Here is a 12,785-nt window from a genome sequence, read left to right on the forward strand (position 1 = left end):
GTTTTAAAAAAAATAAAAGAAAATAATGGAAATGTCAAAAAAATAAAAGAAAATAAGTTTCTCATGTGATATGTGGTCTAGTTGTTGGGAAAATTTGCAAATGTGAATTTTGACTTTATTTGCAAAATCTCTCTGAAATTTGTAAAAATGGGAAAAAATTTTTATACTAACTCGGATGAAAAAGTTTTTTATATGAAAAATCATCTACTCGAAAAGTTACATCCAAATTACGGGGCTTGTAAGATCTAGAGTGGAAAAATCCTCAAACATTTTCAAAATCCTCAAAAACCTAATAGAAAAAAAGTTACGGGGCTTGTAAGATCTAGAGTGGAAAAAATTGAAAAATATTCAAACAGTGGGCAAACTATGGTCAAACAATGGTCAAACTAATTATTCTAGAATATTAGTGTTACTAAATAATTATTTTAATTATTTCAATTTTGGTCAAATCTGGTCAAACTGTGGTCAACTGTGGTCAAACAATGGTCAAACTAATTATTCAAGAAATATTAGTGTTACTAAATAATTATTGTTTTTTAAAACAATAGTTTCAAACTCAAACAGTGAAATGTGTCACTTCATGCTCAAGCAAAATTCCTGAAGGTTAATAGGATTGACATCTTATTATTGTCAGGAAAACAACAAGTGCAGACTTGGAGCGTGGGAGAATAGAACCCGGAAGTTAAGTGTGCTTGGGCTGGAGTAGTGAGAGGGATGGGTGACCGGTTGGGAAGTTAGATGATTTGGAATGATGAGGGGTGATAAAAGAATAAATTGAGAAGTGATGAGGGGTGGTGATTAGAGACTAGAGGTTAAAATAATTCAGAAATTTGAAAAAAAAATCAATTTTTTTTTTCAAAAACCTGTGGCGGCCTTTAGTCGCGGTTAGCCACAAGAACCGCGACTAAAGGTCCTCCGCCCCGAAGGCCACCTGGCGCCCACGTGGACGGGCCTTTAGTCGCGGTTCTTAAGCAACCGCGACTAAAGGGGGGGGCCTTTAGTCGCGCCCGTTCGGTCGCGGTTGCGCAACCGCGACTAATGGCAGTTGTGAACCGCGACCAAAGGCCCTTTTTCCACCAGTGGTAGTAGCCAACGCACCAGTCGCCGCTCTCCAAGCCGTATGTTTCATGCGTAAAGGAACACAAGAGTTCCAGATAAGATTCCAAATGGATCGATTCCCGTCGGGGCTAGTGCTCGATGCCCCGTCGGCGAACTGTTAATCATGCATGGCCGTCGCCAGGTAGTACGCACTTTTCACGGAAAAACACCCGTTCTTCTCCGGGTGCCAGGCAAAGAAATCTTGACGTTGTCTCGGTGAAGTACGAATTTTCAGAATTTCACGGACGTCCAACGGCCAAAAAAGATCATTCAAACATTCCACCATCCAAGCACCATTATCATCAAGAAAATTAGACACACGGTTGAATCGACAGTTCCCTTTCGGTGTGACCGGCCGAAAGTACGTATCAATGAACCATCTCTAACCCGCCAAATGATGCCTTTTTTAACCGGTTCCAGACCATGTTCAATTCCTTTCCACACTGCTGAAGAGTTTCCTGTAAATATTGTGTCCAATAAATTCCCATTGGGACAGTACTTCGCTTGTAATAATCGCGCACACAAACTTTCTGGATTATCAAGGAGTCGCCAGGCCTGCTTTGCGAGCAGCGCTTGGTTAAAGGCCCGCATGTCACGGAAACCCATACCACCCTTGGACTTTGGTAGCTTCATCTTGTCCCAACTTAACCAAGCCATCTTTCGTTTTCCTTTCTCTACACCCCACCAGTATTGCCGCATTAATCGTGTAAAATCATCCAGTACAGAGATCGGCAGCTGGAATACACTCATCACACAGGTGGGTATGGCTTGCGCAACTGATTTAATTAATAGTTCCTTGCTCGAAGTTGCCATGTACTATTCACTCCAATCAACGAGTTTCTTACTAAGTCGGGCTTGCACTGTTTGAAATCTCCCCTTATGCATTCTCCCTTCAGGTACAGGCAAACCAAGATACTTAGGATCAAAAACCTCTTGAGGCACCTTCAGAATTGACTTAATTCCCGCGGCCTCAGACGACAAACAATTGTCGGAGAAGAGGATGGAGCACTTTGCAAGGTTTATAAGTTGCCCTGACGCCGATGCATAAGTGTTCAACAAACCTCTCACCAACGTTGCCCGTTGCATAGAAGCACGGAAAAATAACAAAGAATCGTCCGTGAAAAGGAGGTGTGAAATAACTGGAGCTCTATGACAAATCTTGATCCCTTCTAGTCCCTCCTTGGTCATTGACTTACTGATCAAAGCAGATAGCGCGTCAGCAACAAACAGGAACAAAAAAGGAGACAATGGATCACCTTGCCGCAACCCTCTTGACTGCAATAATTTACCATTAAATTTGATAGAATATTTCACCGAAGGAACACATGCCATTAAACTTATTTCATCATGAAAATTTACATACTTGTAGATAAGATCCCTATGTACACGTGTATTTTTTTCAGAAATTTTTGAACTTCAAAATATGAATTTTTTTTTTTGTATTGTTTAAAAATTCAGGCTCCATGTAGGCCGGGAGCCAAAAATCTACTCTTAGAAACCGGAAATTGCTGAGACAGGTAAGTTTGGTACCGTGAAAACGCATGAGCTAATAATAACGAACACATTACTTAAATCACCTCAATTAGTAAGTAGTATAAACCTGTTGCATTGCATCTACGATACACAGGCTGGTGAAAACAGATGAGACGGTAGAATTGCAAGAACAGTGAACGTACGTCCCTTTTGTACATTACAGAGTTATACAGTGTACATTTTCATCGGCACAGGGATGGATGATCTACTTGGGAGATGTGAGTTTGCTGGTGTCGCTGGACGAGTCCCCGCTCACCAGTTCGTGGAACGCCTCCACCTTCACAGGCGGCACCCGCATGCCGTACGAGTTCCTACAACACAGCGCGGATCAAGGGACTGAAGCAGATGATGGCGGCGTAAAACCGGCCAAGAACTGGGGTTACTTACATCGACTGCGGCACTTGTTTGAACTGCTGCGCTAGCTGGGCTTGGGCGCTCTGGTTTCCAGACATGCCCAGCTGCTGCTGCGCTAGCTGGGCTTGCGCGCTCTGGTTTCCGGACATGCCCAGCTGATGCTGCGCTAGCTGGGCTTGCGCGCTCTGGTTTCCAGACATGCCCAGCTGCTGCTGCGCTAGCTGGGCTTGGGCGCTCTGGTTTCCGGACATGCCCAGCTGCTGCTGAAGCTGCTGTTGCTGGTGGTGGTGCTGCTGCTGAAGCTGCTGTTGCTGGTGGTGGTGCTGCTGCTGGAGGTGTTGGTGCTGCTGGAGGTGTTGTTGCTGCTGTGGCTGGAGCTGTTGCTGCTGCTGCGGCTGCTGCTGCTGTTGCTGCTGGTGCAGCTGCAATACCTGCTGCTGCTGGATCTGCTTCTGTTGCTGCTGCTGCAGTAGCTGCTGGTGCCTCAGCTGCTGCATCTGTTGTTGTTGTCTGGTGAGAGATCCGTACGGGCTATCTATTTGTGAATCCATGGTGTTCTCTAGCTTCACGTTTACCAGGGCCTGGGCTTTGTCCGACATCGTAAGAGCGCCACGGGGGCCCGCCATTTGGTTCCGCCTCATCCACTGTTGCTGCTGCAGCAGCTGGTGCTGCTGCTGTGCAGTCAGATTCTGGTTATGGATAGTCATTTGAGGAGTGTACTGCCTCTGGAGCTGCCAATTAAACATATTAACTGTGTGTTAATGTTAGGGGCAGCATGAGAAAATGATGTTATGGTTTCACAGAGAAGACATTTCCGAAAACAGTAATAGTTTCAAGTGTGTGCATAGATGATAAAAAGAATAGCATAGAACTCGCTAGGTCGCAGCGGCGCATCCTGGCTGACCGATGTTCGAATCCCATCGGGAGCGAATTTGTGGTATCTCACCCGGGTGGGTTCTCTCTTAATATATCGTCCATGGGATCCTCCCCATTGGATCACAATAAAAAGAATAGCAACCATTTGCCTCAAAAAAAAATTTGCTTCAAACAGTGGCTAATCAAACAAACAAATGTAGCAGAAGCAAAATAGTTCCCATCACTGTGATTAGTGACCATTCAAAACCAGCCGGATGTCACAAAACCAGCTGGTTCAGTGGGCGAATGTAGAGACTGAATTCTAGAACCACTCCCAGTTCAATGGGTAGCCAATCACAGTGAATGGTCATACATTAGTTCTGGGAGTTGGTTCCAAGTTGCAAGAGTTAGCAGATTTTTTCTTTACATGACTGAACAATTAGAAGAATAAGGAGGCCTATTCTGAGGCAAGAACATTGGTTTGCAACCCGTTCTACCCAAATCTCAAAGATACTTGCACTAATTATAATTTGTAAAAAAGGGCAGCCCCAGTGCATGTAGCTCCCGCTTGCGCAGGGTCTGGGGAAGGGTCCGACCACTTTGGGTCTATTGTACGCAGCCTTTCCCTACATTTCTGTAAGAGGCTGTTTCCAGGACTTGAACCCGTGACCTCATGGTCACAAGGCAGCAGCTTTACCACTGCGCTAAGGCTCCCCTTACCACTAATTATAATTTGTAAGTGCCTCTAAAAATTAAAGTATCAGCAAGATTACACAGCTGTCACGATGACCAGCCAGAAACTAATATCCATTCCCATCAAGTGAATTTACTTGTGGGCAGCTTAGCCAAAGAGCTTGTTTACACTACAACAAGTTAATAACAGAAAATGTTCTGTTCAGGGCGTTTTAATAAACACCTCAGAATAGCATCTAAGAAGGTGTTCTATCAGGTTCGCCCCAAATCATCTCTAGCTTAAGGCATTTTTGGAGAACACCTCAGACTGGATGAAGCTGTCAGTGTCAGGGCATTTTTTGCAAATCACCACAAAACAGACAGCTGTGGAGGCGTTTTCTGGAAGCCTCAAATTGAAAGAGATTTTGAGGCATTTGTAAGAAACGCCTCCTAATGGATACTCCTGGGCGTCGGCGTCAATGGAGGGGACATGCCCGTGTATGTATCAGTAAAAAGGGCATATGAATTCTTGCCAATAACATTACCTTTCTTGTGGTAAGTGCGCTACAATGTTTTCCAGCCGATGCAGCGTTCGAATCATGCATGCCTCTCTATTTATACAGTTTTTTTCTCGCGCGAGGTTGTTTTTAGTCCCATACCACTTGGCGAGAAAGAGTTGGAGGTAGTTAAAATGTGCAAACATAGGCAGTGTTTCAGAAATGACAAGTACTGATGACATTTCTCTCGCTAATGGGCTTGTCTAGTCAGATTTAATTCAAATTCTCAGCCTGGAAAGAAAGATAGATAGCCATTTGGCACAGAAAAGATAAAAAGAGAAAGAGAAGAAGACCCCATGGTGTTTGTTAGTTCTGTTTTCTGATTTTGGTCGAGAAGTTTACAGCGCTTTAGGAAATTGCCCCGAAACCTCGTTTTTGGCGTCTGTAAAACGCCGCTGAATGCCAGATCTTTAAAGGGGTTACTGGAAACGTCTCAGTTGACTTTCCCCTTCATGAGCTTCTCTAGCATTTTATAGAAATGCCACACAAAACAATTGGAGGCATTTTTACGTCTTCTAGAGGCGTTTGAGAATGCCGTTGTAATACCTTATGTGTTGTCGTGTTAGTTGGCTGAATCCATCAACTTTGGACAATTGTGGGTACATGCTTTTTAAATATAGTAGTATAAACAACTAATCCTTCTGAGGAAGGAAAAATTTATTGAAGTAGCGTACAGAAATGGTAGAAAAAGAAGGTAAGCAATGTATACGCAACATAAAGTATGGTAACCAGCAGTAGTTGCCAACCTGTTGGGCTTGAAGGAGATTATTTTGATTTTGTACTTGTGCATCTTGATGAACTGGGTGGCTAGCCACTCTACTCCCCATCTTTGTAATCTCCATTAAGGGTCCAATGTTACTAAATGTTACATAAGAAAAACGAAATCATGAGCTCAACAGTTTATTTGCTAAACAACATATGCTGAATGTGTACAGCTCTGCCATCAAATTAAATCAATTCTGTTAGTAGAGTACCTTGATTTGTTAAGCCGTACTGTAAATTTTCATTTTGAAAAACTGAATGTCATTATAACCGCTTGCACGTTTTCACTACTTCTCTTGTTAAATACTTACCTGGGACCTTGCATATTGGATGGTGAACTGAAACCTTTCCCAAGCTCAAACATTTATGTTACTTCAGACAAACATGCGTCTTCTAGTCAGGAACAGGGCACAGTGATAGTGATTTCTTTGACAAAGAGATAATTACTTAAAACAACAAGTTCGGGGTGCCATAATACAAGTCCAGAGCTACCAAGTTCAAACGTTGTGCTAAACTGTAATACGGTCCCCTGAAGCCGTGGTTTTTAGTAATGAACTCTTTGTCCAATGTTGTTAGAGAAGCATCTATATTGGTCTATATGACCCTGTCCTAAAACAAATTTTACCTGGTGGAGTTGGCACAATCTAGCATCATTCAATACAATATTAGAAGAATAAGGTATTTATGAACTCATACGTGGGTAGTTATTAACCAGAAAGAAAGAACTGTGTCGGTATGGACATGTATAAAGGAGTTAGGATGAAGGGAGCTAGATCAAGAATAGCATTTTCGGTCAAAAGTGTGTCACATTCACAGATCTGCTAAAATGTTAATGCATAATACATTATTCACAGATCAAGAATATCATTTATAGGAAACCATGCTGACGTGGCCAAACCTACTGCTAGGACAACAGAAATAAGGAAAACCTTATAGTGAGGGTGTGAAACTGAAACAAATAAATGAACCTTTAAAGAGGTGTCAAGAGAAGTTATCACTGTTTATCTTAACCATTCTCAGTGAAGCAAAGTGCCATGGCCCCCTTGGTGATAATGACGGCCCCAGCAAATCAGCAGTGAAGATCAGGAAGGAAGTCATAACTAGGGAAGACATGGGAAGCAGGCAAATTAAACCTGGCAGTGCATACTCAGAGACCATTGTCAGTGACACTTACAACAGTATTGTGAAGCTCGGTGAAAAGGTGTAAGCTGTCATGCCCTATTGAGATTTTTGGCCACGTGAGCTAATTTAACTCCCATGTGTGTGGGAGCATGCAAAACATATACCTGAACCCTACCAAACATCGATCAACGGAGATAACATTTCCTTTTCCCTGACAACCTTGTGTATATTTCCCCTCCCTTTTTTATTTTGCCTTCTTCCTCACCAACATGTCAGGGTTGCGGGGGAGGTAAGACCAATAACAACACCAACATGGTATACTACTGGCGCAGAAGTGCATCCCATATCTACCATTCAATACTAGCGATACATACATGTCTGTCATGTGTTAACTAGAGCTTTCCTCAGACAAGTGGAAAAGGCAAACAGGGCCCATTCTTTTAAAACTAGGTGTTGTTCCCATTTAGATTAGTGCATCTATCAGCATGCTTGTCAGAGAAGCAATATGATTTCAGATAGAAAAACAAACATGGCTATTTAAGCAAGTCATATGCCATACAGTTTTTTTCCCGTCTACGGAATACTGACAAGAACACACGTAGTACAAACAGAACAAGGAAGGAACATGTAAACAAAAAAGGCTACAGGTACACAAACAGAGCAGGGAAGAAACATGTATACAAAAAAGGCTCAGCATACCTATAGCCAACAGTCTGTAGGAACATCTTAAGAAGTTCGATGGATGAAAATTGTTTCCTGTAGCTGTCAGTTATAAGTTTCAAACTGCGCCCAAGCTTAGAGATGTGCTTAACTATGATTTCTGAAAAATCATCAACAGACCCTGCAGTTCCACTTTCAAAGCCTGCAAGCGCTAAGTATCGAGCAACCAACTTCCGTATGATAAGCAAAGCTTGCTCTTGACTTAAAGATTTTCCTTCTACTTTAGATACATCCTTCCCTCTATATTTGTTTCCTGTCTTGTAGTACTCAGGCATCATTCCAAACCTTTCAAGCATTGCAGTGTTGCGACTAACAGGTGCCGGTAAATTATCAAGAACACCATGAACTTCTATTTTATTGCTGATAGATATCCCACTCTCTCTAGGGATTGCACTTTCTGGAACACAGTCAGCTGGAAATCGAATTTCCGGAATGAAAAGATCATCTGTTAAATTACTGAATTCCCCATTTTCCAACATAATGTTGGGACCCTGGTTGTCCATAAACACAGTCCTCTTCCTTTTATGCAGACTGCAAACCTTAAGATACTCAGACATTCCCTCTGGTGTTCTCTTTGGCATTTCTTTGTCATCTGTGCGAAACTTGCCATGCAATGTCCTGAACTTTTCAGCATATTGCTTGTACCATGTGGCAGGTAACTCATCATGTCGCTTATGCCTTTGAGATAACATCGAACTCTCCCTGCTTGGACTAAACGAAGTTCCAGATTGCATCTGCAGAACAAGAACAGTTATAACCATCAGAATATAACATAGGAATGAAACTGTTGCCCTCTTATTTAGCATATACCACCCAAAAATGCTATAGAGAGTTAATATAGCAAACTGAGAAGAAATATGGATGTGCTTTTTACTCCCTCCGTCCCGTAATGTAAGACATTTTTTAAAACTAGTGTAGTGTCAAAAAACGTCTTATATTATAGGACGGAGGGAGTAGCAATTAAGGAACACATTCAACAGTTACGTATGTAACTAGGTTGGCAGCATGATATGTAACATTTAATATGAAACCAACGTGAAGCATATGATAGTAAAAGAAGCAGGTTATAACACGGCAAGTAGGGTGAAAGTGAGATCTGTTCACACATGTCCCGTCAAGAACCTAATTTCAACGTCTTTGAATAAAATAGGTCGAACAATTCCTACAACCATGCACAGGAGGTTTTCAGGAAACCATGTCTATGATCTAGATAAGCAACAATAGCAACAGTCGCTATTATAAAAAAAGGTTCTTTGAACATGTCATGAAAAAAACTGTGACAAAGGTTCGTAACTAGGGAAATTACTATAAGATGTTTTCAAATCAAATAAAAGTCAACAGAAATAAATATCAGGCAGCAAAAACAAGCTTTCGAGAAACATTTGCATATATCAGCGGAACAAACAAACATTAGATGGGGAATATAACTATACTTGATGTTGAGTGTTATCTTCCTGCTCATCTTCCAACGAGAAATAAATATCATCTCCATGAAGCTGAAGATCTGGGATCAACAAAAGGGGAAATCACGATCAATAATGGCAGACATTTAAGCCCTAGCAGCTAGCAACCAAGATTGATATTACACCGAATTCCCTCCAAGTCAAACGTTAATCATTTCTTATCAACAACTAGTTATTATCCAAATCTTGAGCTAGCACGTTTTATCACCTTTTTCTGCATCTGACATTGGCACAGACATTTAGGACATCCAACAGAACTTAACCAATAGTAGGAGAGAAAACATAGTCTTGACTTAAATTCCAAAGCAGTTACAGTTGCAACTAATAACACCTCTTAAGAAAAGAAAAAAACATGCAAGATATGCTACATTTCAAGCCACGATACCATTTCAAATCCAAACAACTACAGCAGGCCTCAGACATTAAAATTGAACTCACGGATAACATTTCAATCCTCAGTTACTAATCAGTTAGAGAAGTAGGCAAACACCCGATATTAGGGTGTAACAAAAAGATATCGATCCATGATGAATGGCACCACATCCCACTGAAGACACTGGAATGTAAACATTGATCATCCCCATGAAACCTAGAACACCATGTAACCAAGTCAACCTCGCCTACAAATTTCTAGCTCGGAGTCTTCAGACCCCAGGCCCAGTGGTTCGTTGGTTCGTGGCAGCAAAGGATTTCCCCAAATCTCAGCAACAGAGTGGCGCGAGCAGAGGTGGTGGAGGAGGGGCTTCACTCACAGCTGGCGTTGAGGGAGTGGGGGCCGGCGGTGGAGGCGCCGGCGCGGAGGACGAGCGCGGCGGAGGCCTTGTCGAAGAGGAGCGCGCGGACGCGGAGCTGGAGGAGGAGGAGCTGGCGCGGGGGCGAGGAGGATGAGGAGGAGGAGGGGCAGAGGAAGGCGTCCCAGGTGGAGGCGGACGCGAGGTGCGGCGCGAGGGAGGCGTGCGCGCCGTCGCCGAGCCACGCGCGCCACGCGCCGCAGGCCTCCAGCCGCCGCGCCAGCTCGTAGCCGCGGCCGTCGTCGCCCAGCAGATGAGCCGCCGCCGCCATCCCGCGCGACGGAGGGTTACGATCGGGCTGCGCGTCTGGCGCGGGCGGAGCACCGGGATCTCCTCGGTCGCCGCGGGGAGGTAGCTCGGGCGGAGGTGGGAGCTGCGCGGCCGGAGTTGGGGACGACGAAGGGGAAGGCGCGTGTCTGGGAAATTTCGGCCCGTTGGGTTCTGCTGCTGGTAGAGATTACTAACTTCTGGCCTGCGCTGCTATTGGGCTGTAGCTGTAACAACCACCCTGAGTCGAACAGAGTCCAGGATATTTTTTGACTTTTCCAACTATGGACTGGTCCATCAGGCGATGCAACGAAACCCAAAAAAAAAAAAGGAAATCATAGGCATGGCTAATAGTTTTACTTCTTGTTCTTTCGGTTTTGAGTCTAGGGCATCAAATGTCGAGGCACGCAATCTCGCGGAACATTCTCTTACTCTAGGTTTTGGTCACTATACTTGGTTTGGTCACCTTGAAGTGTAAACATTGTGATGCAGTAATGAAGTTCGCGAGTTTGCATAAAAAAGGGAAATGATTAACATCAACCAGTGGACTATCATGCTCGTGTCCGCCGTCGTAGTTGCGTGCCATGTGGCCTATTGGACCATCCAAGTTCCTATCCCTTATCGTATCTCTTCCGCAGCCTCTCTCCCGTACGCAACTGCTCAATCTTATCTAATCTAGTGGGGCGACTTCTTCATCCTCACGTTTTTCTCTCCCAATAGGACCGCTACTGTAGATGACCACCGACACAGGCTAGCAGCAGATGACCGCCAGCACCATCTGACACCAAATCTCTCCTCGGTCATGGTCCAGCATGGCCACCACCATCTCAAGCTCCTGCGGCAATGCCCGCCTCATCCATGCCCGCCACCACCTCAAGCTCCTGCGGCAACGCCCGCCTCGGCCATGGCCGCCACCACCTTCTGTTGTTGGCAGCATTTCCTTCATGTCACGGTCTCTATTTGCAAAAAAGAAAAGTTTTGCGGCATGAACTCAGTTGCAAAAATTTATGCAACATGTCCCCTATTGCAAAAGTCTTCCTTAGTTTTTCCTACACCTACTACTCTATTGTTTTAGGGGAAAATGGTCGGCTTTTTCTGTTAATTTTCCAAAAATTGGCGAAATAAAAATATGTGCACAGATTACTATTTCTCATGAATTCAGAAAAATATTCAGAAATTTTAAAAATATTTTGTAAATTCAGCAAATGTTCACGAATTTCATAAAATGTTCATGAATTAAAAAATGGGCATGGTTTTCAAAAACAAATCTCGGTTTTTAGGAAAGTTAGTAAATTCAAAATTTTTTCACAAATTTGAAAATATGTTCATGAATTCCAAAAATGCAAATTTAAGAAATTTTCATGAATTTAAAAATGTACGCACATTTGAAAAAGGCTTGTAAATTTGAAAATGTTCACAAATTTGACAAATATTCATGATTTAAGAAATGTTCGTGATTTTAAAAAATATTCATGAGTTGAAAAACGAAAAATAAAAACAGACTGAAAAAGAGAAGGAAAACACAGAACAAAAATAGGAACTTTATTTAGGCAAAGAAAAATAAAAACTATAAACGCCAAAATAGGATTTACCATGAATACTCCCATCGCGTCCGTCTCTGAGTGCTCTGTAGATCAGGCTTCAATCGGGCTTAGCCCAACTTCGGATGGCGATTGTTTTTGGTAAAATGAATGCGGTGGATTCTAAAAAAGGTAAAATGAATGTGTGTTTTCACTCAATTATCTACCTGGCTGCTTTTATCACGATATACATGTTTATTTTGGCTTTTGCGGCCAGCCGACACATACATGGCACCCTTAAACATGGACGTACACTAGAATAGTGTGTTCCCTAGAAAAGGGGGATTGTTCGGTATAACTAGCAAACATGCCCGTGCGTTGCAACCGGAGCGAAAAATCACCTCTTAGACACACTCTTGAGACATCAGTAAATCTCTTGAAATCGTGAACGATGTCACATGAAAAACAAAATGATAAGTGATGTTGCACAAAAACATAAAGACGTGATGAATTTTGAAGTGTATTCAAGGTGTTTCCAATCTAGACAATATAAATATCTATGTAGTTGCAAGTATCTCTTTATGCATTTGTTGTCGTTCCTCCTCGGTGGTGCCCAACAAATATTTGCATTACGATGAAAATCATTTGCAAAAGAGCATTGTTTTTGCCTCGTTGATATATGTGTTTTTTTGTAATCCAAGTCAAGTATTAATTTGGTCGCAAACATGTTAGACAACTCCATCGAAAACAATTAATTTGTAAGGGCATGCATACCAAATGTTCAAGGTTGCATATCAACATCGATTATCTCAAGAAAAAATTGTGGAAACAATTTAAAACAATATGAAAATTAAAGTCAAGCCATTGGTTTACCTAAAGCTTGTATCAGCAACATTGTACATTTTTTCTACATCAGAAACAATTTTATATAGACGCTAACCTATTTATTTTTTATGTCTACTTCTTTTATACACATTCTACTTTTTTGTATACATCAGGAACATTTTTTACATACACGTTTAACAACATGATACATGATAATATTTTTGAAAGCTTATAATTTTCATGTCT

General features: G+C 42.4%; 1 protein-coding gene across 1 annotated transcript; it reads right to left on the reverse strand.

Moving 5' to 3' along the window:
* Positions 1–2,645: 2,645 nt before the first annotated feature.
* On the reverse strand, positions 2,646–10,309 carry LOC119312295 (involucrin-like). Its single transcript, XM_037588017.1, has 6 exons — positions 9,889–10,309; positions 9,107–9,177; positions 7,653–8,407; positions 5,816–5,927; positions 3,019–3,716; positions 2,646–2,942 (listed from the first exon to the last, which is right to left on the reverse strand). Exons 1-6 carry the CDS (start codon positions 10,196–10,198, stop codon positions 2,837–2,839), a joined length of 2,052 nt encoding a protein of 683 aa, XP_037443914.1. The 5' UTR covers positions 10,199–10,309; the 3' UTR covers positions 2,646–2,836.
* Positions 10,310–12,785: the final 2,476 nt, after the last annotated feature.

This window comes from Triticum dicoccoides, chromosome 5B (genome assembly GCF_002162155.2).
Source record: "Triticum dicoccoides isolate Atlit2015 ecotype Zavitan chromosome 5B, WEW_v2.0, whole genome shotgun sequence".
NCBI lineage: Eukaryota > Viridiplantae > Streptophyta > Magnoliopsida > Poales > Poaceae > Triticum > Triticum dicoccoides.